This window comes from Thamnophis sirtalis, unplaced genomic scaffold, assembly GCF_051295495.1.
Source record: "Thamnophis sirtalis isolate CommonGarterSnake01/CBP01778 unplaced genomic scaffold, rThaSir2_p1.2 scaffold_8, whole genome shotgun sequence".
Classification (NCBI taxonomy): domain Eukaryota; kingdom Metazoa; phylum Chordata; class Lepidosauria; order Squamata; family Natricidae; genus Thamnophis; species Thamnophis sirtalis.
In genome coordinates, this window is record NW_028261388.1 from 2,961,013 (window position 1) to 2,986,139 (window position 25,127).

General features: G+C 46.9%; 1 protein-coding gene across 1 annotated transcript in view; it reads left to right on the forward strand.

Annotated features, from left to right (window-relative positions):
* The window catches only part of LOC148044261 (glycerophosphodiester phosphodiesterase 2-like), a gene marked incomplete in the record, with an annotated part of 159,072 nt that overhangs the window by 38,784 nt on the left and 95,161 nt on the right, over window positions 1-25,127 (forward strand). The window contains 1 exon segment of the mRNA XM_087720973.1: window positions 11,051-11,225. Coding sequence (XP_087577099.1) covers window positions 11,109-11,225 — 117 coding nt within the window.

The window sequence follows — 25,127 nt, forward strand, 5'->3', positions numbered from 1 at the left end:
AGATTTTCCTTGACAGGCAGTCCTCGAACTTACAACAGTTCATTTAGTGACCGTTCGAAATTACCACGGCACTGAAAAAAGGGGACGTACGACCGTTCTTCACCCTTACGACCATTCCTCACCCTTACGACCATTGCTGCTTTTCCACAGTCGCGTGGATGCCCTTTCATTCATGGCCGACATGATTGAATCATCCCCTTACAACAGTGTTTCTCAACCTTGGCAACTTGAAGATGTCCGGATTTCAACTCCCAGAATTCCCCAGCCAGCGAATGCTGGCTGGGGAATTCTGGGAGTTGAAGTCCGGACATCTTCAAGTTGCCAAGGTTGAGAAACACTGCCTTACAGTGTCGATGTTTGCTCAGGCTGATGCTGGAATCTGGGTTTCGCCCAGGCTCCTGTTTTTCCTACAGCCGCACCCAGAAAATTCCAAAGGGGAACCACAAAAAAATAATAAAAATTTAAAAAGAAGGGATTTTTTTCTGGTTTAGGCCGAGGCAGAAAAGTTGCTCCCTTCTCTTTCATTCACGATCGGTTTTCAAAGGAGTTTGCTTGTCGGCAGAAATTGTGGACTTTGTAGTAGACTAAAAGGGCCGGTTTTGGCTACTCCCTGGTCCCCCCCAGAACCACACCACGGTTTAAATTTAGCAGCAGAATTTTGGGCGATGTAGTTGGCATCTCCTCCTCCTCCTCCTCCTCCGTCTCTCTCTCTCTCTCTCTCTCTCTCTCTCTCTCTGTGTGTGTGTGTGTCTCTGTCTCTGTCTGTCTCTCTCTTTTTTCTTCCCTTCCTCTCTATTCCTCCTCCTTCTCCGTCTCTCTCTTTTTTTCTTTTCTTCCTCTCTCCTCCTCCTCCTCTGTCTCTCTGTCTCTCTGTCTCTCTCTCTTTTTTTCTTCTCTTTCTCCTCCTCCTCTGTCTCTCTCTCCCCGTCTCTCTTTTTTCTTCCCTTCCTCTCTACTCCTACTCCTTCTCCGTCTCTCTCTCTCTCTCTCTCTCTCTCTGTGTGTGTGTGTGTGTGTGTCTCTGTCTCTGTCTGTCTCTCTCTTTTTTCTTCCCTTCCTCTCTATTCCTCCTCCTTCTCCGTCTCTCTCTTTTTTTCTTTTCTTCCTCTCTCCTCCTCCTCCTCTGTCTCTCTGTCTCTCTCTCTTTTTTTCTTCTCTTTCTCCTCCTCCTCTGTCTCTCTCTCTCTCCCCGTCTCTCTTTTTTCTTCCCTTCCTCTCTACTACTCCTTCTCCGTCTCTCTCTCTCTCTCTCTCTCTCCGTCTCTCTCTTTTTTCTTCCATTCCTCTCTACTCCTCCTCGGTCTCTCTCTCTCTCTCTCTCTCTCTCTCCGTCTCTCTTTTTTCTTCCCTTCCTCTCTACTACTCCTCCTTCTCCGTCTCTCTCTTTTTTTTTCTTTTCTTCCTCTCTCCTCGTCCTCCTCCTCTGTCTTTCTGTCTCTCTCTCTTTTTTTCCTTCTCTTCCTCTCTCCTCCTCTGTCTCTCTCTCCCTGTCTCTCTCTTTTTTCTTCCCTTCCTCTTTTTTCTTCCCTTCCTCTCTACTCCTCCTCCGTCTCTCTCTCTCTCTGTTCTTTTCTTCCTCTCTCCTCCTCTGTCTCTCTCTCTCTGTTGCTCTTTCCTCCTCCTCCTCCTCCTCCTCCTCCTCCTCCTCTGTCTCTCTCCCTCTGTCTCTCTTTTTTCTGCCCTTCCTCTCTCCTCCTCCTCCTCTCTCTCTCTCTGTTTCTTTTCTTCCTCTCTCCTCCTCCTCCCTCTCTCTCTCTGTTTCTTTTCTTCCTCTCTCCTCCTCCTCCCTCTCTCTCTGTTTCTCTTTCTTTTTTCTTCTCTTCCTCTCTCCTCCTCCTCTGTCTCTCTGTGTGTCTCTGTTTTTCTTTTCTTCCTCCTCCTCCTCCTCCCCCTTTTCCTCTTCTCTTCCTCTTTCCTTCTTCCCTTCCTCCTCTTCTCCTCCTCCTCCTTCTTATCCTCTTCTCTTCCTTTCTCCTCCTCCCATTTTCTTCTTCTCTTCCTCTTTCCTTCTTCCCTTCCTCCTCCTCCTCCTTCTTGTCCTTTTTTTCTTCTTTTCCTCTTCTCATCCTCCCTTCTTTCTTCTCTTCCTCTCCTTCTTCCCTTCCTCTTCTTTCCTTTTTCCTTCTCTTCTCCTTCTCTTCCCTTCTTCTACAAAGGTCATAAGTGTGAAAAACGGTCACAACTCGCTTTTTTCAGTGACGTCAGTCACTAAACAAACTGTTGTAAGTCGAGGACCACCTGTAAATCTATAAATGCCTGGGGAATGTGTTAATTTTCCCATAATTCCCTCTGGTGCTCTCAGGCATTATGGGAAATGTTGTTCTCTGTGGCTCTCCTTTAGGCATTCGTGCTGAAATAACTTGACATTTTAGTGCAAATGTTTATTCTCTCTTCATTCCTTTTAATTATTCTTTTTTTTTTTTTTTAAATCACCGGCTCTCTTTATCTTTTACCGGTCTTCAACTTTGTAAGCATTAAATTGGGTTTTATTGTCGGCGCCGTAGCCACGGCTGTAGCTTGCAAACAAGATTTACTTTTGGGAATCCTGATTTTTTATTCTCCAGCGTGTCAGATAGGAAGCAGGAATTTTTTTGTTTTGTTTTGTTTCCTAATGAGTTCATAACAACCACAAATGTGTTTCTTGCTGCAATTATCTTCCCCTTTAATGGGCTCTACAGATAGGATTTGGGGTGAGTGTGTTTGTGTGTATTTTGCAAAAAAAAATGTCATGGTTACTCATGCAAAGCACATCTGGCTAATTGGAGGCCAATTGGTCTCAAACATTAATTTGCTGGGATTGTTTTTCCTTAAGAGATTTTGGATTTTAGCCTGCTTTTTTTTTTTAAACAGCTCCAAACTTTCTCTGACTCGCCTGGGGCTTAAAACGTTGATTCATTTACTGGGGAGAAAGAGAGATTGTGTAAATATAGAGTAACGTCATTTGCTTGTGCTCACATGAAGACGTTTTGAAAACTATCAAGGTTACTTTCAATCTGCCATCATTCGCTAAGTCAACATGCCCCCGAAAATAAAAAGTGACTTACAACCTGTTGTAGCATCCTCAGGGTCACATGATCAAAATTGGGGCACTTGGCAAACCGCTTGTATTTATGACGTGTTACGGGGTTGCTGAATGGCCACAGGATTCGCAGTGGCTGTGTCCAAAAAAAGGCATAAAAATCTCCCGAGAAAGATTATAAAAATGAGGCCAAATTCATTTAACAACTGCCTTGCTTAACAACAGAAATCTAGGGCCCAGCTTTCATAAGCTGAGGACTACCTGTCCTATTGCAGTGGGTCTAAGGTGCTGAGATAGAAACCAGGAGAGGGTGAATTCTAGTCCCAGCTTGGGCGTGAAAGCTGGCTGGGTGACTTCGGGCCAATCACCAGGAGATGGTGAGTTGTAGTCCCGCCTTAGGCATGAAAATCCAGCTGGGTGACTTTAGGCCAGTCACCAGGAGACTGGGAGTTCTAGTCCCACGGTGAATATGAAAGCTGGCTGGGTGACTTCGGGCCAATTACCTGGAGATGGTGAGTTCTAGTCCCGCCTTAGCCATGAAAGCCAGCTGGGTGACTTTAGGCCAATCACCAGGAGACTGGGAGTTCTAGTCCCACTGTGAATATGAAAGCTGGCTGGGTTACTTCGGGCCAATTACCTGGAGATGGTGAGTTCTAGTCCCGCCTTAGCCATGAAAGCCAGCTGGATGACTTTAGGCAATCACCAGGAGACTGGGAGTTCTAGTCCCACATGAATATGAAAGCTGACTGGGTGACTTCAGGCCAATCACCAGGAGATTGGAAGTTCTAGTCCCGCCTTAGCCATGAAAGCCAGCTGGGTGACTTTAGGCAATCACCAGGAGACTGGGAGTTCTAGTCCCACATGAATATGAAAGCTGACTGGGTGACTTCAGGCCAATCACCAGGAGATTGGAAGCTCTAGTCCCGCCTTAGCCATGAAAGCCAGCTGAGTGACTTTAGGTCAATCACCAGGAGACTGGGAGTTCTAGTCCCACGGTGAATATGAAAGCTGGCTGGGTGACTTTGGGCCAATTACCTGGAGATGGTGAGTTCTAGTCCCGTCTTAGCCATGAAAGCCAGCTGGGTGACTTTAGGCCAGTCACCAGGAGACGGTGAGTTCTAGTGGAATTGGCTGCAGATTGAATTATGGATCCTGCCAAAGAGTTTTTTTTCCTATTGCTGAGTGATGACTCTTTCCCGATCCTTTTCCCGAAGCCTCCGGCAGTAGCCAGATCCGAAATCTCAGGCCGAGAGAAGCGTAATGTTACCCAGGGCATTTCTCAATGGGACAAGAGAAGGACAGCATGGAGCAGTGGTTCCCAAACTTGGCAACTTTAAGACTTGTGGACTTCAACTCCCAGAATTCTCCAGCCAGCTGTTTTTGGCTGTTTTCAGTCCATTTTTAGGGCTGTTTTCAGTCCATTTTTGGCTGTTTTTAGTCCATTCTTTGGGCCGAGGTGGCACAGTGGTTAAATGCAGCACTGCAGGCTACTGCTAGATCAGCAGTTCAGCGGTTCAAATCTCACCGGCTCAGGGTTGACTCAGCCTTCCATCCTTCCGAGGTGGGTAAAATGAGGACCCAGATTGTTGGGGGCAATATGCTGACTCTCTGTAAACCGCTTAGAGAGGGCTGAAAGCCCTATGAAGCGGTATATAAGTCTACTGCTATTGCTATTGCTATTGCTGTTTCCAGTCCATATTTTGGCTGTTTTCAGTCCATTTTTGGCCGTTTTCAGTCCATTTTTGGCTGTTTTCAGTCCATTTTTAGGGCTGTTTTCAGTCCATTTTTAGGGCTGTTTTCAGTCCATTTTTTGGCTGTTTTCAGTCTATTTTCAGGGCTGTTTTCAGTCCATTTTTGGGCTGTTTTCAATCCATATTTTGGCTGTTTTCAGTCTATTTTCAGGGCTGTTTTCAGTCCATTTTTGGGCTGTTTTCAATCCATATTTTGGCTGTTTTCAGTCCATTTTTAGGGCTGTTTTCAGTCCATTTTTGGCCGTTTTCAGTCCATTTTTGGCTGTTTTCAGTCCATTTTTAGGGCTGTTTTCAGTCCATTTTTAGGGCTGTTTTCAGTCCATCTTTTGGCTGTTTTCAGTCTATTTTCAGGGCTGTTTTCAGTCCATTTTTGGGCTGTTTTTAATCCATATTTTGGCTGTTTTCAGTCCATTTTTGGCCGTTTTCAGTCCATTTTTGGCTGTTTTCAGTCCATTTTTGGCTGTTTCCAGTCCATTCTTTGGGCTGTTTCCAGTCCATTTTTTGGCTGTTTTCAGTCCATTTTTTGGCTGTTTTCAGTCCATTTTTGGCTGTTTCCAGTCCATTTTTGGGCTGTTTTCAGTCCATTTTTTGGCTGTTTTCAGTCCATTTTTGGGCTGTTTTCAGTCTATTTTCAAGGCTGTTTTTGACCCCCGAAATGGCCTGAAAACAACCAAAAAACGACCTGAAAAAAAAGCCTGAAAACCAATCCAAAAAAGACTATCTGGCCGGCATGCCATGTGCGCACGGGAAACCAGAAGAGCAGCTGGTGACGGCAGATGTGCCCACGGAGAGCCATAGATTTGCCACCAGGGTCCCAGGTCCCTCCACACCTCCTTTCCTTCCATGATGACCAAGCTTGGTTGAAGCCAGGCGGATTTCCTTGGGATTCCTTTCCAGGGAATCCTATTAATACCCCGGAGATTATTTTGGCACCCAGAATAATCTTTGTTTCCTCGGCCTCGTCAAACTCAAGTGTCTTTGGCTTCGAACCAGAGGCGGCATTAACAGGGAAAAGATCCAGACAGCAAAACTTGGCAAGAGAGAAAAAAAAAACCTTTCCTTTTGGTCCAGTGGCTGTAAAAACACGCGCAGCCAGTCCTCGACCTACGGCAGTCCAATTAGTGACGGTTCGAAGTTACAACGGCGCTGAAAAATGTGATTTGCGACCGTTTTTCACCCATTGTAGCATCCCCAGGGTTACGTGAGTTACATTTTCATGCTTGACAACTGACTCATATTTATGACGGTCCCGGGGTCGCGTAAGCGCCTTTTGTGACCTTCTGACCAGCAAACTCAGTGGGGAAGCAAGATTCACTTAACAACAGGCTTGCTAGCAATAAGACGTTAATGCCGCTTCACGGTGCTTCCCAGCCCTCTCTAAGCGGTTTACAGAGTCAGCATATTTTCCCCCCAAAAAATCTGGGTCCTCATTTTTCCCACCTCGGAAGGTTGGAAGGCTGAGTCGAACTTGAGCCGGTCAGGATCGAACTCCCGGCGGTGGGCAGAAGTCAGCCTGCAATGCTGCATTCTAACCCCTGCGGCCACCAGGGCTTAATACGAACTTAACAAGTGCAGTGATTCGCTTAGCAATTGAGGCAAGAAAAGTCGTAAAGTGGGGGCAGAACTCACTTAACGACTGTCTCGCTTAGCAATGGACATTTTGGGCTGAACTGGGGTCATAGGTCAAGGACTATACTTCTACTGCCTTCCCCAGTTGGGAAAAGCTTGCATCTTGGACAAGTCCTCAAGTATTTCAATATCCACACGGTAAAATAATCTGGGGGTCTCTTGGAAGAGAAGATGGATTACTCCAATGGGAGATTTTGGATTGCTCTCTTTTTCTCTTATCCTCCCTTTGTCTCTCTTTATCTCTCTCTCTCTGTCTTTTTCTCTGTCTCTCTCTCTTTGTCTTTTTTTGTCTTTCTCTTTGTCCCTCTCTCTGTCTGTCTCTTTCTGTCTCTCACTTTCTCTGTCTCTTTCTCTCTCTCTCACGTCTCCTCATTGTCTCTCTCTCTCTCTCTTTCTCTTTCTCTCATTGTTTCTCTCTTCCTCCCTCTCTCTCTTTCCCTCTTTCTCTTTTCCCCCTCTCTCTGTCTCTCTTTTGCTCTTTCAGTCTCTCACTTTCTCTGTCTCTTTCTCTCTCTCTCACGTCTCCTCATTGTCTCTCTCTCTCTCTTTCTCTCATTGTTTCTCTCTTCCTCCCTCTCTCTCTTTCCCTCTTTCTCTCTCTTTTTCCCCTCTCTCTGTCTCTCTTTTGCTCTTTCAGTCTCTCACTTTCTCTGTCTCTTTCTCTCTCACGTCTCCTCATTGTCTCTCTCTCTCTCTCTTTCTCTTTCTCTCATTGTTTCTCTCTTCCTCCCTCTCTCTCTTTCCCTCTTTCTCTCTCTTTTCCCCCTCTCTCTGTCTCTCTTTTGCTCTTTCAGTCTCTCACTTTCTCTGTCTCTTTCTCTCTCTCTCACGTCTCCTCATTGTCTCTCTCTCTCTCTTTCTCTCATTGTTTCTCTCTTCCTCCCTCCCTCTCTTTCCCTCTTTCTCTCTCTTTTCCCCCTCTCTCTGTCTCTCTTTTGCTCTTTGAGTCTCTCACTTTCTCTGTCTCTTTCTCTCTCATTCACTTGGTCTCATTGTCTCTCTCTTTCTCATTGTCTCTCCCAGATACACTTTCTCATTTTCTCATTATCTCTCTCTTCCTCCCTCTCTCTCTTTCCCTCTCTCTCGCTTACATTCTCTCTCTCTCTCTCTTTGTCTCTTTCTCTGTCTTTTCCTCTTTTCCTCTTTCCTCTCTTTCTCTTTTTCTCTGTTTCTTTCACTCTTTCTGTCTCTCACTTTCTCTGTCTCTTTCTCTCACACTGTCTCTTTCTCATTGTCTCTCACTTTCTCTCTTTCTCTTTCTCATTGTCTCCCTCACACACACTTTCTCTTTATCTCATTGTCTTTCTCTCTTTCCCTCTTTCCCTTACTTTCTGCCCCCCTCTCTTTGTCTCTCTCTCCCTCTCTCTCTGTGTCTCTCTCTTTTTCCCTCTCTTTCTGTCTCTTTCACTCTTCCTGTCTCTCTTTCTCTGTCTCTTTCTCTCTCACTCACTTTCCCTGCCTCTTTTTCACTTTCTTTCTGATAGTCCCTCTCTCACACACATACTTTCTCTTTCTCTCGTCTCTCTCTTTCTCTGTTTCTCTCATTCTCTCTCTCTCTCCCTCCTCCTCCTCCCTGGGTGCCCATTGCAAAAGGTGAATAATTCATTTCCCCCTGTCCTGCTTCCTGTTTTATTTCTGCGCCTGTAATGCTCACCAGCCGAGGCCTGAATCATTCATAAGCTTTCCTCCCAGAGCTGCAGGGAGCTGGGCTCAGCGCACTTCCCCCGAACTGGAGAGGTTTGAGATACGTGGGAAGTGGTTTGTAACACAGCCGATTCATGTCCACCAACGTGGAAGGGAAAACATTAGATCCTCTCTGTTTCTGCACTTAACAGCTCTCGCCTCCCCATCTCCTCGGAGACCATAAACGATTAGGAGAGGACTTTAAGCCTCTACAGGTAGTCCTCGACTTATGACCACTCGCTTAACAACTGTTTGAATATACAATGGACCCTGAGCCAAGGGATGTGTCTCATTCTGATGGCCACCTTCCTACCCCTCTGGTCACGTTATCCCATTTCTAGGAATCTGCAACCCATCTGCATTAATGGCCATTAGTGTCCTACAGTCATCTAACTGCATTTTTTTGGGGGGGAAACCCCTGCATTCTATACCAGGGGTCTCCAACCTTGGCAACTTTAAGACTGGTGGAAGTCCACCAGTCTTAAATTTGCCAAGGTTGGAGACAGACCCCCTGATCTATATGGCAAGAGTTTAGAATAGAATAGAATAACAGAGTTGGAAGGGACCTTGGAGGTCTTCTAGTCCAACCCCCTGCCTAGGCAGGAAACCCTACACCACTTCAGACAAATGGTTGTCCAACGTCTTCTTAAAGACTTCCAGTGTTGGAGCATTTACAATTTCTGGAGGCAAGTCGTTCCACTGATTAATTGTTTTAACTGTCGGGAAATTTCTCCTTGGTTCTAAGTTGCTTCTCTCCTTGATTAGTTTCCATCCATTGCTTCTTGTCCTGCCCTCAGGTGCCTTGGAAAATAGTTTGACTCCCTCTTCTTTGTGGCAACCCCTGAGATATTGGAAGGCTGCTATCATGTCTCCCCTAGTCCTTCTTTTCATTCAACTAGACATACCCAGTTCCTGCAACTGTTCCTCATTTGTTTTAGTCTCCAGTCCCCTAATCCTCTTTCTTGCTCTTCTCTGCACTCTTTCCAGAGTCTCCACATCTTTTCTACATCGTGCCGGCCAAAACTGGATGCAAATATTCCAAGTGTGGCCTTACCAAGGCCTTATAAAATGGCATTAACCCTTCACGTGATCTTGATTCTCTCCCTCTGTTGATGCAGCCTAGAACTGTGTTGGCTTTTTTGGCAGCTGCTGCACAGTTGATCCATTCTAATGACTCTTTGACTGCCCAAAATTTGATTTTGAGCGAAGAAGTTAACTTGGATGAGTAACGAAATGCCTCAGTTTTTGTAAATGTCGCTCCCGTTGCCATGAGTTAACCTTTTGACATATTCCTGGATTTAAGTGTTCCAATATCGGAGTTCCCCGGCAGCTGTGAGTTGCTAACGATTTTTCACACGAGAGCAGTGAATTAAGAACGGACTCGTGGTTCATAGCATTTTTGTGGATGTACGACAGGTGTCAGGAGAGCTTGATGGCTCAAGGGTTAAAGAGGATGAGCTTGTCAGCTGGAAATCTGACAGTCGAGATTTGAGTCCCGAGCGCTGCCCGACGGGGTGAGCTCCCGTCACTTGCTCCAGCTCCTACCCACCTAGCGGTTCGAAAGCCAAGGAGGTGAGATGGCTCAGTGGTTAAAGACCCTAGCAGTTAGCAATAGCAGTTAGACTTATATACCGCTTCATAGGGCTTTCAGGCCTCTCTAAGCGGTTTACAGAGTCAGCATATTGCCCCCAACAACAATCCGGGTCCTCATTTTACCCACCTCGGAAGGATGGAAGGCTGAGTCAACCCTGAGCCGGTGAGATTTGAACAGCCGAACTGCAGAACTGTAGTCAGCTGAAGTAGCCTGCAGTGCTGCATTTAACCACTGCGCCACCTTGACTCTTTACCCTGATTTTTCTAACTGCAAAGCTGACAGTCGAAGTTCGAGACCCAAGCACAACACAACGGCTGAGTTCCCATTCCATGCTCCAGCTCCTGCCCAACCAGAAGTTGGAAAGCACGCAAATGCGAGTAGATAAATAGGTATCACTTGGGTGGGAAAGTCACAGAGTTCTATGCGGCTCGGCATTGAGTCATGCTGGCGACGTGACCACGGAAGTTGAATTCCACCTTGGCTGACTGGGGAATTCTGAGAGTTGAAGTCCATCTTGGCTGGCTGGGGAATTCTGGGAGTTGAAGTCCATCTTGGCTGGCTTGGGGAATTCTGGGAGTTGAAGTCCATCTTGGCTGGCTGGAGAATTCTGGGAGTTGAATTCTATCTTGGCTGACTGGGGAATTCTGAGAGTTGAAGTCCATCTTGGCTGGCTGGGGAATTCTGGGAGTTGAAGTCCATCTTGGCTGGCTTGGGGAATTCTGGGAGTTGAAGTCCATCTTGGCTGGCTGGAGAATTCTGGGAGTTGAATTCTATCTTGGCTGACTGGGGAATTCTGGGAGCTGAAGTCCATCTTGGCTGGCTGGGGAATTCTGGGAGCTGAAGTCTATCTTGGCTGGCTGGGGAATTCTGGGAGCTGAAGTCCATCTTGGCTGGCTGGGGAATTCTGGGAGTTGAATTCCCTCTTGGCTGGCTGGAGAATTGGGAGTTGAATTCCATCTTGGCTGGCTGGAGAATTCTGGGAGTTGAAGTCCATCTTGACTGGCTGGGGAATTCTGGGAGTCGAAGTCCATCTTGACTGGGGAATTCTAGGAGTTGAAGTCCATCTTGACTGGCTGGAGAATTCTGGGAGTAGAAGTCCATCTTGGCTGACTGGGGAATTCTGGGAGCTGAAGTCTAACTTGGCTGGCTGGGGAATTATGGGAGTTGAATTCCATCTTGGCTGGCTGGGGAATTCTGGGAGTTGAAGTCCATCTTGACTGGAGAATTCTGGGAGTCGAAGTCCATCTTGGCTGGCTGGGGAATTCTGGGAGTTGAAGTCCTCCCATCTTTATGGTTGGAGACCTTTGACAGATGAAAAATGGTGGAACCTTCATGAGATGTTTCTCCTAACCAAGTTCTTCTTCCTTTCTGCAGGGTTCTCGCCAAGCTCTGATGGACATCTGATTCTTTGCAAGCAGCCAGCTGGGAGAGCATGGTTAAACACCAGCCACTGCAATATTACGAGCCCCAGTTGTGTTTGTCATGCCTGACGGGAATTTATGGATGCCGGTGGAAGCGATACCAGCGGTCACATGATGACACCACCAAGGTGAGTCACCGGCGGGCCAGGGTGGCCATTTTGAATAGGATCTGAGATTTGATAATGAAGCCTCAGGACCTGGATTGCAGATTCTTACAACCTGGGGCAAGAAGCTGGATTGCAATCAATCTTCTTGTCAATACGGTTGTCTCTTCCAGCTGGATATTTTACAGAAATTCAGGTAGTCCTCGGCCAGCGGAGCTGGTGACAGACTCTGACAGTGAGGAAGTTGGGGAGGATCACGGGCCAGTCCTGGAGTCTGATGGGGGCTCTATGTCGGAGGCAGAGAGGGGGCAAGGGCCGTATGCCAGTTATCAGCTGCCTTAGACTGCTGGTAAAGAGAGGTTGTGATCTTTTAGCTATTTGAATTTCTTGTGTGAATGGTATGTAGACGTTGCTTATCTCTATGTGCCTGTTGATGGCTGATTTCACTGAAGTTGTAGAGACATGAGGTCCTCGCTTCATGACAGTGGGATTTCTGGAGCTGACCTTGCTAAGTTACATGGTCACTTTGGGGTTTCATTGTTTTTTTGTATTAATGACGACCTTTTAAGCAACAGAGTTTCTGGTCATAATTAGCATTGTTAAAGAGGAATGCCTGTAGTTTTTTTTTAACAGGGGTATATAAGTGATCGAGCACAAAGCAATAGAAATGTCCCCAATTATCAGCAAAAAATCTATTTGTTAATTTTTTTTTTTCAAATTTCCTTTTGCACATCTGAGAATTGTATTGGTTTTAAAAATGGAATTTATTGTTTTGAGGCATTTTGCCCTTAGTGTTTCTTTAGATTGGTAACTTTAAGATGGGTAGACTTCAACTCCCAGAATTCCCCTGTGCTGGCTGAGGAATTCTGGGAGTTGAAGTCCACTCATCTTAAAAGTTGTCAAATTTGAGAAAAACCCTGCCTGGGATGATCAGGCAGAAGAGCCGAGGTGGCGCAGGGGTTAAATGCAGCACTGCAGGCTACTTCAGCTGTCTACAGTTCTGCAGTTCGGCTGTTCAAATCTCACCGGCTCAAAGGTTGACTCAGCCTTCCATCCTTCCGAGGTGGGTGAAATGAGGACCCGGATTGTTGTTGGGGGCGATATGCTGACTCTGTAAACCGCTTAGAGAGGGCTGAAAGCCCTATGAAGCGGTATATAAGTCTAACTGCTATTGCTATCAAAAGTTTACTCTTGGTAATGATAGTTATCAGAAGAAGGATTAAAGAAAGGTTTTGTGCCCAAAGCTATATAACATTCCCTGCATTGTTATCTTGAATCACTGATTCTGTTTGGCTTACCATAATTTGTTAATTTATTCTTGCTTTTAGCCCCAAAACTTCCCTTATATTTGATGCAAAACCTTTCAAAATTAGGAGAACCTAAATTCAAACGGCAAATGATCAGAAATGTTATTTGCAGGAGGCTAAAACCTGCAGAGGACAACCTTTCCTCCATGCAAGATTTATTTTAATAGAAGGAAGAGTTGGAAAACTTTGTTATTATTATTTTTTAATAAACAGTTCAAGGGTTCTCTTTTTTTTCTCCTCGATGCCTCTTTATACATGCTGGATTTAATTAATATTTCAAGAGATCAGCAAGGAGATAGCACAGCTGTCTCTTCTTCTGCATCTCAATTTATAGCGGTAACAAGAGGACATTACATAGCCAGTCATTTTTCCACAGTGGAGAAGGAAATTGCAGCTTACAAAGGCTGTGGCTTTTGAATAAATTGTGTTAGTTGGAAAAGGCATTCGCAGATTCCTAATTTTAGTAGACTTTAACGGCTCTCCTCCTGCCACTTCTTGTGTTAAATCGTTCAGGAGGAGCGCACATTCAGAAGTGGAGTTTTTCAGAGCTATTTAGAATCGAAAAAGGGAAATTCAGATTTCAAAGTTGGCACTCAGAAGCCTGTATTTTCCCCTTTTGATCCCAAATGGACCCATCATCTAATCTTAACTTTTGGTATAAGATGCTTTTATACCCCATTAGTTGCTGTAATAAATGTGCAACTCATATTTTTAACCTGCTGTAAGGCTGGAGAGGGAATTCTGGGAGTTGAAGTCCGTCTGGGTTTGCTGGGGAATTCTGGGAATTGAAGTCCCTCTATACTGGATGGTGGGGGGGGTTCTAAGAATTGAGCTTTGTAATGTATACTGATTGGGGAGTTGAAGTCCTTCTGTACTATCTGGGGAATTCTGGGAGAAGACATCCATCTGTTGGCTGGGGAAATTTGGGGCATTGAAGCCTACCTATGCTGGATGGGGGATTGTAGGAATTGGCGATCCATTTAATTACTGGCTGTGGAATTCTGGGAGTTGAAGTCCATCTCTGAGAGACAGTTTGTTGCATCAGGCTTCAAAGCAGAACACGGGTGAGTTCTAGTTCTATCTTAGGCACAAAAGCCAGCTTGGTGACTTTGGGTCAATCACCAGGAGACAGTGAGTTCTAGTCCCACTTTAGGCAGGAAAACTTTGTGGGTGACTTTGGGTCAATCACCAGGAGACGGTGAGTTCTAGTCCCATTTTAGGCATGAAAGTCGCCTGGGTGACTTTGGGCCAATCACCAGGAGACAGTGAGTTCTAGTCCCATTTTAGGCATGAAAGTCGCCTGGGTGACTTTGGGCCAATCACCAGGAGACAGTGAGTTCTAGTCCCATTTTAGGCATGAAAGTCGCCTGGGTGACTTTGGGTCAATCACCAGGAGACGGTGAGTTCTAGTCCCACTTTAGGCAGGAAAACTTTGTGGGTGACTTTAGGTCAATCACCAGGAGACGGTGAGTTCTAGTCCCACTTTAGGCAGGAAAACTTTGTGGGTGACTTTGGGTCAATCACCAGGAGACAGTGAGTTCTAGTCCCATTTTAGGCATGAAAGTCGCCTGGGTGACTTTGGGTCAATCACCAGGAGACAGTGAGTTCTAGTCCCACTTTAGGCAGGAAAACTTTGTGGGTGACTTTGGGTCAATCACCAGGAGACGGTGAGTTCTAGTCCCATTTTAGGCATGAAAATCGCCTGGGTGACTTTGGGCCAATCACCAGGAGACAGTGAGTTCTAGTTCCACCTGAGGCACAAAAGCTGCCTAGGTGACTTTGGCCCAACCACCAGGAGACGGTGAGTTCTAGTCCCATTTTAGGCATGAAAATCGCCTGGGTGACTTTGGGCCAATCACCAGGAGACAGTGAGTTCTAGTTCCACCTGAGGCACAAAAGCTGCCTGGGTGACTTTGGGCCAATCACCAGGAAATGGTGAGTTCTAGTCCCACTTTAGGCATGAAAACTTTGTGGGTGACTTTGGGCCAATCACTGGGAGATAGTGAGTTCTAGTCCCACTTTAGGCATGAAAACTTTGTGGGTGACTTTGGGTCAATCACCAGGAGACAGTGAGTTCTAGTCCCATTTTAGGCATGAAAGTCCCCTGGGTGACTTTGGGCCAATCGCCAGGAGACAGTGAGTTCTAGTTCCACCTGAGGCACAAAAGTTGCCTGGGTGACTTTGGGCCAATCACCAGGAGACAGTGAGTTCTAGTCCCAGTTGAGGCATGAAAGTCGCCTGGGTGACTTTGGGCCAATCGCCAGGAGACGGTGAGTTCTAGTCCCACTTCAGGCATGTAAACTTTGTGGGTGACTTTAGGTCAGTCACCAGGAGACAGTGAGTTCTAGTCCCATTTTAGGCATGAAAACTTTGTGGGTGACTTTGGGCCAATCACTGGGAGATAGTGAGTTCTAGTTCTTCCTGAGGCATAAAAAGCCCACCTCCCAAGGTTGTTGTTGGGGGGGGGGGAAATCGAAGCGGGGAGGGCCTGTTGGATATGTTCACGCCCCCAAGTTAGGCAGGATGCAAATAAACCAAATATTCGCTGGCTGTGGGATTCTGGGAATTGAAGTCCATACATTTTCAATTTGCTGAGGCTAAGAAACACAACTCCGGGGAATGGTGGCCGATGGAAGGAGAGAAAGAAAAGGCCTTTTGTGGTTGCCTGTGATGCACAACATGCTTTCTGAACATGCTCCAAAGGAAGCCGCTGGAGAAAGCAGCGTGAGGGGGAGCAGTGGAGAAAAATGCCTCCATGACTCTTAACATCGGTGCAGGGACTTCTGAACGAAGCTACCAGGCTCCATACCGGAGCCCTAGGAAGCAAACTCCCACTTTGTTGTGTCTTTGTTCAAAGTTTGTTGGGAAGCGCCGCCATTTGCAAGCCTCCGGTTTCCAGCGGAGGTGCCAAGCTGCCAGCGCCTCAGTTTGACGCCGGCTGGCAAAGCTGGCATCAACTCAAAACGGCACAAATGCTGTGCCCGCAGCTCTGCACGACGGGCAGCCTAAAAATAAGGGCATCCTGTGAATTTGTGTTTATGCCTACTGAAGCTTAGCGTTAGACAAGAGCTGTTAGGTTTTTTTGCAGTTTTATCTCTGGGGATTCCGGATCCTGATAACGAGAGTCCCCAATGGCCAGGTGTATTGATTAGATTTCTTTAATTAGAAGAATAAAACGCATGTCTCCCTCAACTTTTCATAGGAGGGAACCCCTGTGTAAAGGGCCAGGTTTCTGCAAATCGGTGACAAGATGCCATTGGGAAGCCTGGAATGGAATTCTTTGTTGTCCAAGTGTGGTTGGGACACACAAGGAATTTGCCTTTGGCACAAAATGCTCTCAGTGTACATGAAGAAAAATAAAACACATTCATCAAGAATCATAAGAATCATTTTTCCCCCCAAACGCCATCACTCTGTTGAACGAATAATTCCCTCCCCACTGTCAAACTATTCACTAAGGCTGCATTGCTATTACTATTAGTCTTCCCATCCTTCTTATCGCCCGTCTCCTCCCACTTGTGACTGCAGGACTGTGACTTTATTGCTTGCATCCTTATGGTTTATATTGATTGTTTCCTGATTGCTTATTTGTACCCTATGGCTATCATTAAGTGTTGTACCTTATGATTCTTGATGAATGTATCTTGTCTTTTGAGAGCATCTGCACCAGAGACAAATTCCTTGTGTGTCCAACCACACTTGGCCAATAAAGAATTCTATTCTATTCTACTCTGTTCTATTAATTTAATTCGTAGTCTGTTCTATTCTATTCTATAGTCCTATTCTACATTCTTATTCTTATTCTACTCTACTCTATTCTACCTATTCCTATTCCACTCTACTTTACTCTACTCTCCTATTCTATTGTATTCTTCTCTACTCTGCTCTTATTCTATTCTGTACTCTCTTATTCTACTCTACTTTATTCTCTTATTCTATTCTATTCTACTCTACTCTCTTATTCTGTTCTATTCTACTCTACTCTCTTACTCTACTATACTCTCTTATTCTATTCTATTCTAATCTAATTTTTCTGTTCTTTTTTCTATTCTATACTATACTGTCTTATTCTACTCTAATCTCTTATTCTACTCTACTCTCTTATTCTATTCTATTCTATTCTACTCTCTTATTCTATTCAACTCCACTCTCTTAATTCTACTCTACTCTCTTATTCTATTCTACTCTACTCTTTTATTCTACTTTACTCTCTTATTCTACTCTACACTCTTATTCTATTCTATTCTATTCTATTCTATTCTATTCTACTCTCTTATTCTATTCTATTCTATTCTACTCTCTTATTCTACTCTACTCTCTTATTCTACTCTACTCTCTTATTCTACTCTACTTTATTCTCTTATTCTATTCTATACTATTCTATTCTACTCTACTCTCTTATTCTATTCTACTCTACTCTACTCTACTCTACTCTACTCTACTCTACTCTACTCTACTCTGTTCTTTTATTCTTTGCTGGTCAAGGACCATGTTTTGGACCGACATTGTAGCTCCATATGTGCCTTCAGGGGCAACCTATTTTAAAAAAAACTGTGTCTTTTGTAAAAAGAATCGTGGAGGCAACCTTGTTTTGTGTAAACTGGCTTTTTGTTTGTTTGTGCAACCTGTCGCAATTGGCGACCAAGATCTGAACAAAAAAACGCTTCAAAGATTTCCTGCAGTCTGTCTTAACAGGGGAAAAGCCTCATCCGGCAGGGTAATTCGCTGCTCTCTGGGAAAGCCGTTAACGATTTAATTAAAATGGTTTTTCCAACACAGCTTGCTTGGCAGTTTCTGTATTTGCTGCTGTGGTTTGCTGGCTGAACGGCCCTTTTTTCTCACACTCTCACACCAAATGCACGCACAACCCACACAAACACTTGTGGCACAAGGAAAGGCCGCCTTCCGGTGCCTTCCGTGCAGGGGTGGGTTTCTCGGCCCGTTCCAACCGGTTCGGTTGGAACGGGGCCGGCGGCGTCCTTGTGCACACGCGCGGTGCACGCATGCGTACTAGCGTCTGCGCGACGCTCCAGCTGCTCCTGGACGATCGCGCAGGCGCTGTATGTGTCCTGCGCATGCGTGGAAGCGCAGAACTCGTCAAAACCGGGTAAGGACCGCGGGCGGGCGGGCGCACCCTTCGCCATTCCCGGAAGTTACTTACTTCCGGGTTCGGCGACCAACCGGTTCGCAGGGACCGCCGCGAACCGGTTGAAACCCACCCCTGCTTCCGTGTCATCAACACATCACCGGAGAATGTCAGTTGTGAGTCGCCCACAAGGAGATTTCTCTTTAATTCCAGCCAGACAAGTCTCCGGATTTAGATCATGTGACCACGGATGCTGCAGTGGTCCTTAAGTGTGAAAACCAGCCGTAAGTCACTTTTCAGTGCTGGAACACTGGAACCGTCACTAAACGGGTGGTTGTAAGTTAAGAACTTCCTGTCTCTGGACGTGTGACGCAGCTGAGCAGTCTTTCCAGGGGTGGAGGAAGTGAGACGGAGGCGGGCGAAGGGTTACCCAATGGGCAAAATTATAAAGATAGCAATAGCAATATTGCTGCGCCGAGGTGGCGCAGTGGTTAGGGTGCAGTACTGCAGGCCACTTCAGCTGACTGTTATCTGCAGTTCGGCGGTTCTAATCTCACCGGCTCAAGGTTGACTCAGCCTTCCATCCTTCCGAGGTGGGTGAAATGAGAAACCAGAATGTCCAGTCCGCCACTTGGGGGGGAAAAAAGCACCTTTGATTCACTTCACCAATGTTTCCCTGAGAAATTTGGAGCTAAAATTTTTGGGGTGGGTTAGTGCAGTGTTTCTCAACCTTGGCCACTTGAAGATGTCCGGACTTCAACTCCCAGAATCCCCCCAGCCAGCGAATGCTGGCTGGGGGAATTCTGGGAGTTGACGTCCGGACATCTTCAAGTGGCCAAGGTTGAGAAACACTGGGTTAGTGGAGGTTGCAGATGCAGTGAATGAAAGCAAGGTGAGGACGGCGCCCGGGGGGAACATCTCAAGCCCCCCTCCCTCCCAATGTGGCCTTCTGCCTCCTGTTCTAAAAATGGCCCCTCGGATGCTGATGGGGAAGAGAAGATTTTGCATATTTTACAGCTCAGCACAACATTTGGCACCAGCAAATAATTTGGCAGCCCTCCCGTTTTAACTTTAGACGCGAAGGGGAAGAGGAGGGTTGGATGGTTGAGCGAATCTTCTCCCCGGAATAAAGATGCCGAGGTGGCTTATTTATACCTGGGGCTGACAGCCAAAACACCTTCCTTGCCGCCTGTTTTTTGACTCTGCCCTTCCCGTGCCAAAAATATATACCAGCCGGGATAAATCCACCCTGTGTTATTAATATACACCCTGAGATTCATAACTGTAGGGGTTCAAATCAATCCGGAATCTCCTCTTCTCCCAAAATTCTGAGGATGACAATGTTATCCATTCAGTTATCCCCAGATTCTTGGTTGTTAGTTGCAAAGTCGTGTCCAACCCATCGCGGACCAGGTTCTTCCAGTACTTCCTGTCCTCTACCATCCTCCGGAGTCCATTCAAGCTCACTCCGACTGCTTCGGGGACTCCATCCAGCCACCTCCTTCTCTGCCGTCCCCTTCTTCTTCTTTTGCCCTCCATCGTTCCCAGCATGAGACTCTTCTCCAGGGAGTCCTTTCTTCTCATTAGGTGGCCAAAGTACTTGGGATAGATGATAGATAGATAGATAGATAGATAGATAGATAGATAGATAGATAGATAGATAGATAGATAGATGATAGATAGATAGATAGATAGATAGATAGATAGATAGATAGATAGATAGATGTTGTGAGTTTCAAAGTCATGTCCAATCCATCGCGACCCCATGGACAACGTTCCTCCAGGCCTTCCTGTCCTCTCCCATCCTCTGGAGTCCATTGAATTACTCCGACTGCTTCCAGCAGCCCCCTCCTTCTCTGACCTCCCTTCTTCTTTTGCCCTCCATCGTTCCCAGCATGAGGCTCTTCTCCAGGGAGTCCTTCCTTCTCATTAGGTGGCCAAAGGATTTGAGTTTCCTCTTCAGGATCTTCTAAAGAGCAGTCAGGGTTGATCTCCTCTAGGACTGGCCGGTTGGATGGCCTTGCAGTCCAAGGGACTCAATGCAGGAGTCTTCTTCTCCAGCACCAGAGTTCAAAGGCCTCCGTTCTTTGGCGCTCAGCCTTCCTTATGGTCCAACTTTCACAGCCATCCATTGCAACTGGGAAAACAGTAGCCTTGACTAGACACACTTTTGTTGGCAGGGTGATGTCTCTGCTTTTTAGTCTGCTGTCTAGATTTCCCATCGCTTTCCTCCCCAGGAGCAAGCGTCTTTTGATTTCTTGGCTGCAGTCCCCATCTGCGGTGATCTTGGAGCCCAGGAAAATCAAATCGGTCACTACCTGCATTTCTTCCCCATCTATTTGCCAGGAATTGAGAGGGCCGGATGCCATGTTCTTACTTTTCTTAACGTTGAGTTTCAAGCCAACTTTCGCCCTCTCCTCCTTCACCTACATCTTTAGTTCCTCTTCACTTTCCGCCATCAGAAATTCTAGCAATTGCTAAAAAATGTTTTGATGTGCCTTTAGGGCAGGGTTTTTCAGAAGAACACAATGATAGAGCTGGAAGGGACCTTGGAGGTCTTCTAGTCCAACCCCCTGCTCAAGCAGGAGACCCTATCATCTCAGGCAAATGGCTGTCCAGTCTCTTCTGGAAAACCACCAGGGATGGAGCACCTACAACTTCTGGAGGCAAGCCCTTCCACCGATTACAGAAAGTTCTCGACTTATGACCACAGTGTAGCCCCCAAATTATTGTTGGTGAGCGAGACTATGGTTCAGTGAGTTTTGTGGCCACATTGTTTTAAGTGAATCACGGGAGTCGTTAAGTAAATAAGGCTGTTGTTAAGTGAATCAGGCTTCCCCGGTTGCTGCAATTGTCATAAATACGAGTCGGTTGCCCAGCGTCCGAATTTTGATCATGTGACCACGGGGAAGCCTGCAACGGTCGTAAGTGCGAAACACGGCATTGGCTGTGTTGTAATCTCCCTCCTCAGGTTCTCTGGACCTCCAGCGGGATCTGTGCGCCGTTCCTAATTTAAGAAGCCACTTATCTGGAAAGGGACAAGGGTCTCCTGCTTGAGCCAGGGGTTGGACTAGAAGACCTCTAGTTTGTAAATTTGTAAGTTTACTTTTATTTATAGGCCGCCCAATCCCGAAGGACTCCGGGCGGCTTACAGAAGGGGAAAGACAGAAAATAAAAGAAAATAAAAAGAAAATAAGACAAGTTAAATCGACACAGATATGGAGCCGAGGTGGTGCAGTGGTTAGGGTGCAGTACTGCAGGCCACTTCAGGCTGACTGTTATCTGCAGTTCGGCGGTTCTAATCTCACCGGCTCAAAGGTTGACTCAGCCTTCCGTCCTTCCGAGGTGGGTGAAATGAGGACCCAGACTGTGGGGGCGATTTGCTGACTCAATTTGCTAAAAATCTGTAAACCGCTTAGAGAGGGCTGAAAGCGGTATATAAGTCTAATTAATAAATAAAATAAATAAATAGATACATTCGTAAGGTCCCTTCCAACTCAGTTACTCTGAACGACGCCTCCAGAAATTGTGGGCGCTGCAACATTGGAGGTTTTTAAGAAGAGAACGGATAGCGCCTGGTTGTGTCCCGAAAGCGCAGGTGTAATATAATGTGTGCGTGACCCCACCCCGGGCACCCTGTCCCCCACGCCCACACGACCCTCCGCACATGTGTGCGCTCCCCTGCTCTCCCTTCCTGCACATACGCCCCCTCCTAGCTCATTTTTGGCTTCCAGGTTGGCGCTGGATGCTTTCCAGGCACAAAATGGGTGCAGGGAGGCCTCATATGCCTCCCCCCCCCCATGCTCCATTTTGGGCCTGGAAGCAAAAACGTGGCGCGGGCCCCAAAATTCAATGCGAGGGCCCCCTGCGCATGCATCCTGGCCTTCCATGCATGTGTGAAGGCTGAAAGCCCTATGAAGCGGTATATAAGTCTAACTGCTATTGCTATATAGGGATTCATAAGAAGTTTCTTTCACAGCCTTAATAAAAGCTATAAATTAATTATATAATTATAAATATTGTAAGATTATTTTTAGAGAGAGAGAGAGAGAGAGAGAGAGAGACTGACTGACTGACTGACTGACTGACTGACTGACTGACTGACTGACTTCCGATGTGGTGCAGTGGTTAAAGTGCAGTACTGCAGGCCACTTCAGCTGACTGCTAGTCTGCAGTTCGGCGGTTCAAATCTCACTGGCTCAGGGTTGACTCAGCCTTCCATCCTTCCGAGGTGGGTAAAATGAGGACCCGGATTGTTGTTGGGGGCGATATGCTGACTCTGTAAACCACTTAGAGAGGGCTGGAAGCCCTATGAAGCGGTATATAAGTCTAACTGCTATTGCTATTGCTATTGCTATCACGGTTATAGGTTTAGGTTTATTAGATTTATATGCCGCCCTTCTCCCAAGGACTCATAGGGTCTCCTACTATAGGGTCTCCTGCTCGGGCATGGGGCTGGACTAGAAGGCCTCCGAGGCCCCTTCCAGCTCTATTCCGGTTGGTAGATTCAATCCTGCAGCCCCCATCCCGCTTATTCTTGAACAAGCTGCACCCTGGAGAATTGCTATCTGCCTTGGCAACACGAGAGGCGATTGTCCTTTGAAGACGTCCCTTTGCTCCCCCCCCAAAAAAAAAACCTGGGGGAGGCACTTGGCATCTGGGATTGAAGTGGTGCGAAGGAGATAATAGTACATTTCGACAATACGCACCAGCTGAGCTCATTCCGTGGGGGCGTCAAGGTGTTTGCACTTCATTGTTCCACCAGTTGCTTCGGTGTGGGTTGCGGAGAAGTGCATTGGGGTGGGGGGAGGCTGGCTGGGGGAATTGGGGAGGGGGGGGAGAGCTCAGTGGCTTCCTTGTTCAAATTAGGGGGTTTGCATGGAGTGGGTGGGAGTGGGCTGGGGTATCGGGGGGGGACAAGAACATAGGCAGAAAGTCTTAAGCAAAATCTGCACCTGTCGTTGCTCTTCGTAGGATGTTTTCTCCGTAGGTGTAGGGCCATAGGTGATGGCGAAACTATGGCGCGCATGCCAGAGGGCGCACGCAGAGCCCTCTCTCTGAACCCTTCCTTCCTTCCCACTCGAGGTTTTAAAGAAGAGATTAGACAACCATTTGTCCGGAATGATATAGGGTCTCCTGCTTGAGTAGGGGGTTGGGCTAGAAGATCTTCCAACTCTGTTATTCTGCTTTCCTTCCTTCCTTCTTTCCTTCTTTCCTTCTTTCCTTCTTTCCTTCCTTCCTTCCTTCCTTCCTTCCTTCCTTCCTTCCTTCCTTCTCAATGGAGGTTTTAAAGAAGAGATTAAACAACCATTTGTCCGGAATGATACAGGGTCTTCTGCCTGAGCAGGGGGTTGGACTAGAAGACCTCCAAGGTCCCTTCCAACTCTGTTATTCTGCTTTCCTTCCTTCCTTCCTTCCTTCCTTCCTTCCTTCCTTCCTTCCTTCCTTCCTTCCTTCCTTCCTTCCTTCCTTCCTTCCTCTCTCTGGGCATGCGCGCTGTTGCCAGCTGCTCTTCTGGTTTCCGGTGTGCACATGTGCAACGGCCAGAGCCGGAAAGTGCCAGAAAACGGCCAAAAAACAACCCCAAAAATGACAAAAAACCCAGGCCGTTTTTGGGGAGCTGTTTTCAGGCTGTTTTTCATGCCGTTTTCAGGCCGTTTATGAGGCATTTTTGGCCCACAAAAATACCCGAAAACATCTGAAAAATGGCCTGGAAAACAGCCTGAAAGCAGCCCGAATAAGGCCCAGAATCAGTCCAAAAACGGGCCTGGTTTTTTTGCTATTTTGGGGGTCATTTTCTAGCCATTTCCTGGCGCTCTGGCTGGTGCACCTGTGCACACCGGAAACCAGAAGAGCAGCTGGCAACGGGGCATATGCCCATAGAGAGAGCTCTGTGTGCCACTTGTGGCATGCATGCCATGGGTTCTGTGCCATTTCCCAGGCTGTTTTCTGTGTTGTTTTCAGGGCGTTTTTGAGGCGTTTTTAGCCCGAAAAAGAGCTCTAAATATCTGAAAAATGCTCCGGAAAATGCCCCCAAACGGGCAAAAAACAGGCATTCACGTGCTGGCCAGCTGGTCAAACACACATGTTCTAGTTTGGGCACTGGGTGTCGAACAGGTTAGAGCCGAGGTGGCACAGTGGTTAAATGCAGCACTGCAGGCTACTTCAGCTGACTGGAGTTCTGCAGTTCGGCGGTTCAAATCTCACCGGCTCAGGGTTGACTCAGCCTTCCATCCTTCCGAGGTGGGTGAAATGAGGACCCAGACTGTGGGGGTGATATGCTGACTCTGTGAACCGCTTAGAGAGGGCTGGAAGCCCTATGAAGCGGTATATAAGTCTAACTGCTATTGCTATTGCTATCCCTGGTATAGGGTCTCCTACCTGAGCAGGGGTTGGACTAGAAGACCTCCAAGGTCCCTTCCAACTCTGTTGTTTCTTTTGTTTTTGTTAGCGTTGGGGGTGGCCCGAGATGGCAGGCACAGCTTTGAGGGAAGGGAGGTGTTCAAGGGTGGGGGGGGGGAAACAGTGCGCTTGGGGAAAAAAATATGCTCCAATTTGTTGATAAGTTGTCCTTGACTTAAGGATGAATTAACCCTGGAATTTAGATTGCTGTGTGAGAAACGCCCATTTGCCACGATTGTAAACTTAAATGGTCACTAAACAAAACAGTTGTAAGTCGAGCAGTGGCTGTACATTCTCTGCCGAACAGGATGGGAAGGAAGGGTGTGCTAAGAAGGCAACAGTTGTGAGATGCGAGTGCGGATTTTGACCCCTGGTTTCTTCAGGATTAGCGATGTCTTTCCCTCCTCTGCCATCTTTCCTCCCTCCCTCCGTGTATTCCTCCCTCCTTTCCTTCCTCCCTGTTTTCCTGTTTCCCTCCCTCCCTCCCCATATTCCTTCCTTCTTTCCTTCTACATCCCTGTTTTCCTCCCTCCCACCTTTCCTCCATGTTTCCCTCCCTCTCTCCCTCCGTCCCTGTGTTCCTTCCTTCCTTCCTCTTTCCCTCCATCGTTCCATGTTTCCCTCCTGTATTCCTTCCTTCTTTCCTTCCTTCCTCCCCTGTCCCTGTTTTCCTCCCACCCTCCCTGTATTCCTTCCTTGCTCTCTCCCTCCTTTCCTCGGTGTTTCCCACTCTCCCTGTTTTCATTCCTTCCTCCCTCTCTCCCCGTTTTCCTTCCTTCTTTCCTTCCTTCCTCCCTCTCTGTTTTCCTTCCTTCTTTCCTTTCTCCTCCTTTCTCTGTGTTTCCCACACTCTCTCCCTGTTTTCCTTCCTACCCTGTATTCCTTCCTCCCTCTCTCCCTGTTTTCCTTCCTTCTTTCCTTCCTTCCTCTCTCCCTCCTTTCCTCAGTGTTTCCCACTCTCCCTGTTTTCTTTCCTTCCCGGTATTCCTTCCTTCCTCCCTCTCTCCCTGTTTTCCTTCCTTCTTCCTTCCTCTCTCCCTGTTTTCCTTGGTGTTTCCCACTCTCTCTCCCTGTTTTCCTCCCTTCCTTCTCTGTATTCCTTCCTTCTTCCCTCTTTCCCTCTTTCCCTCC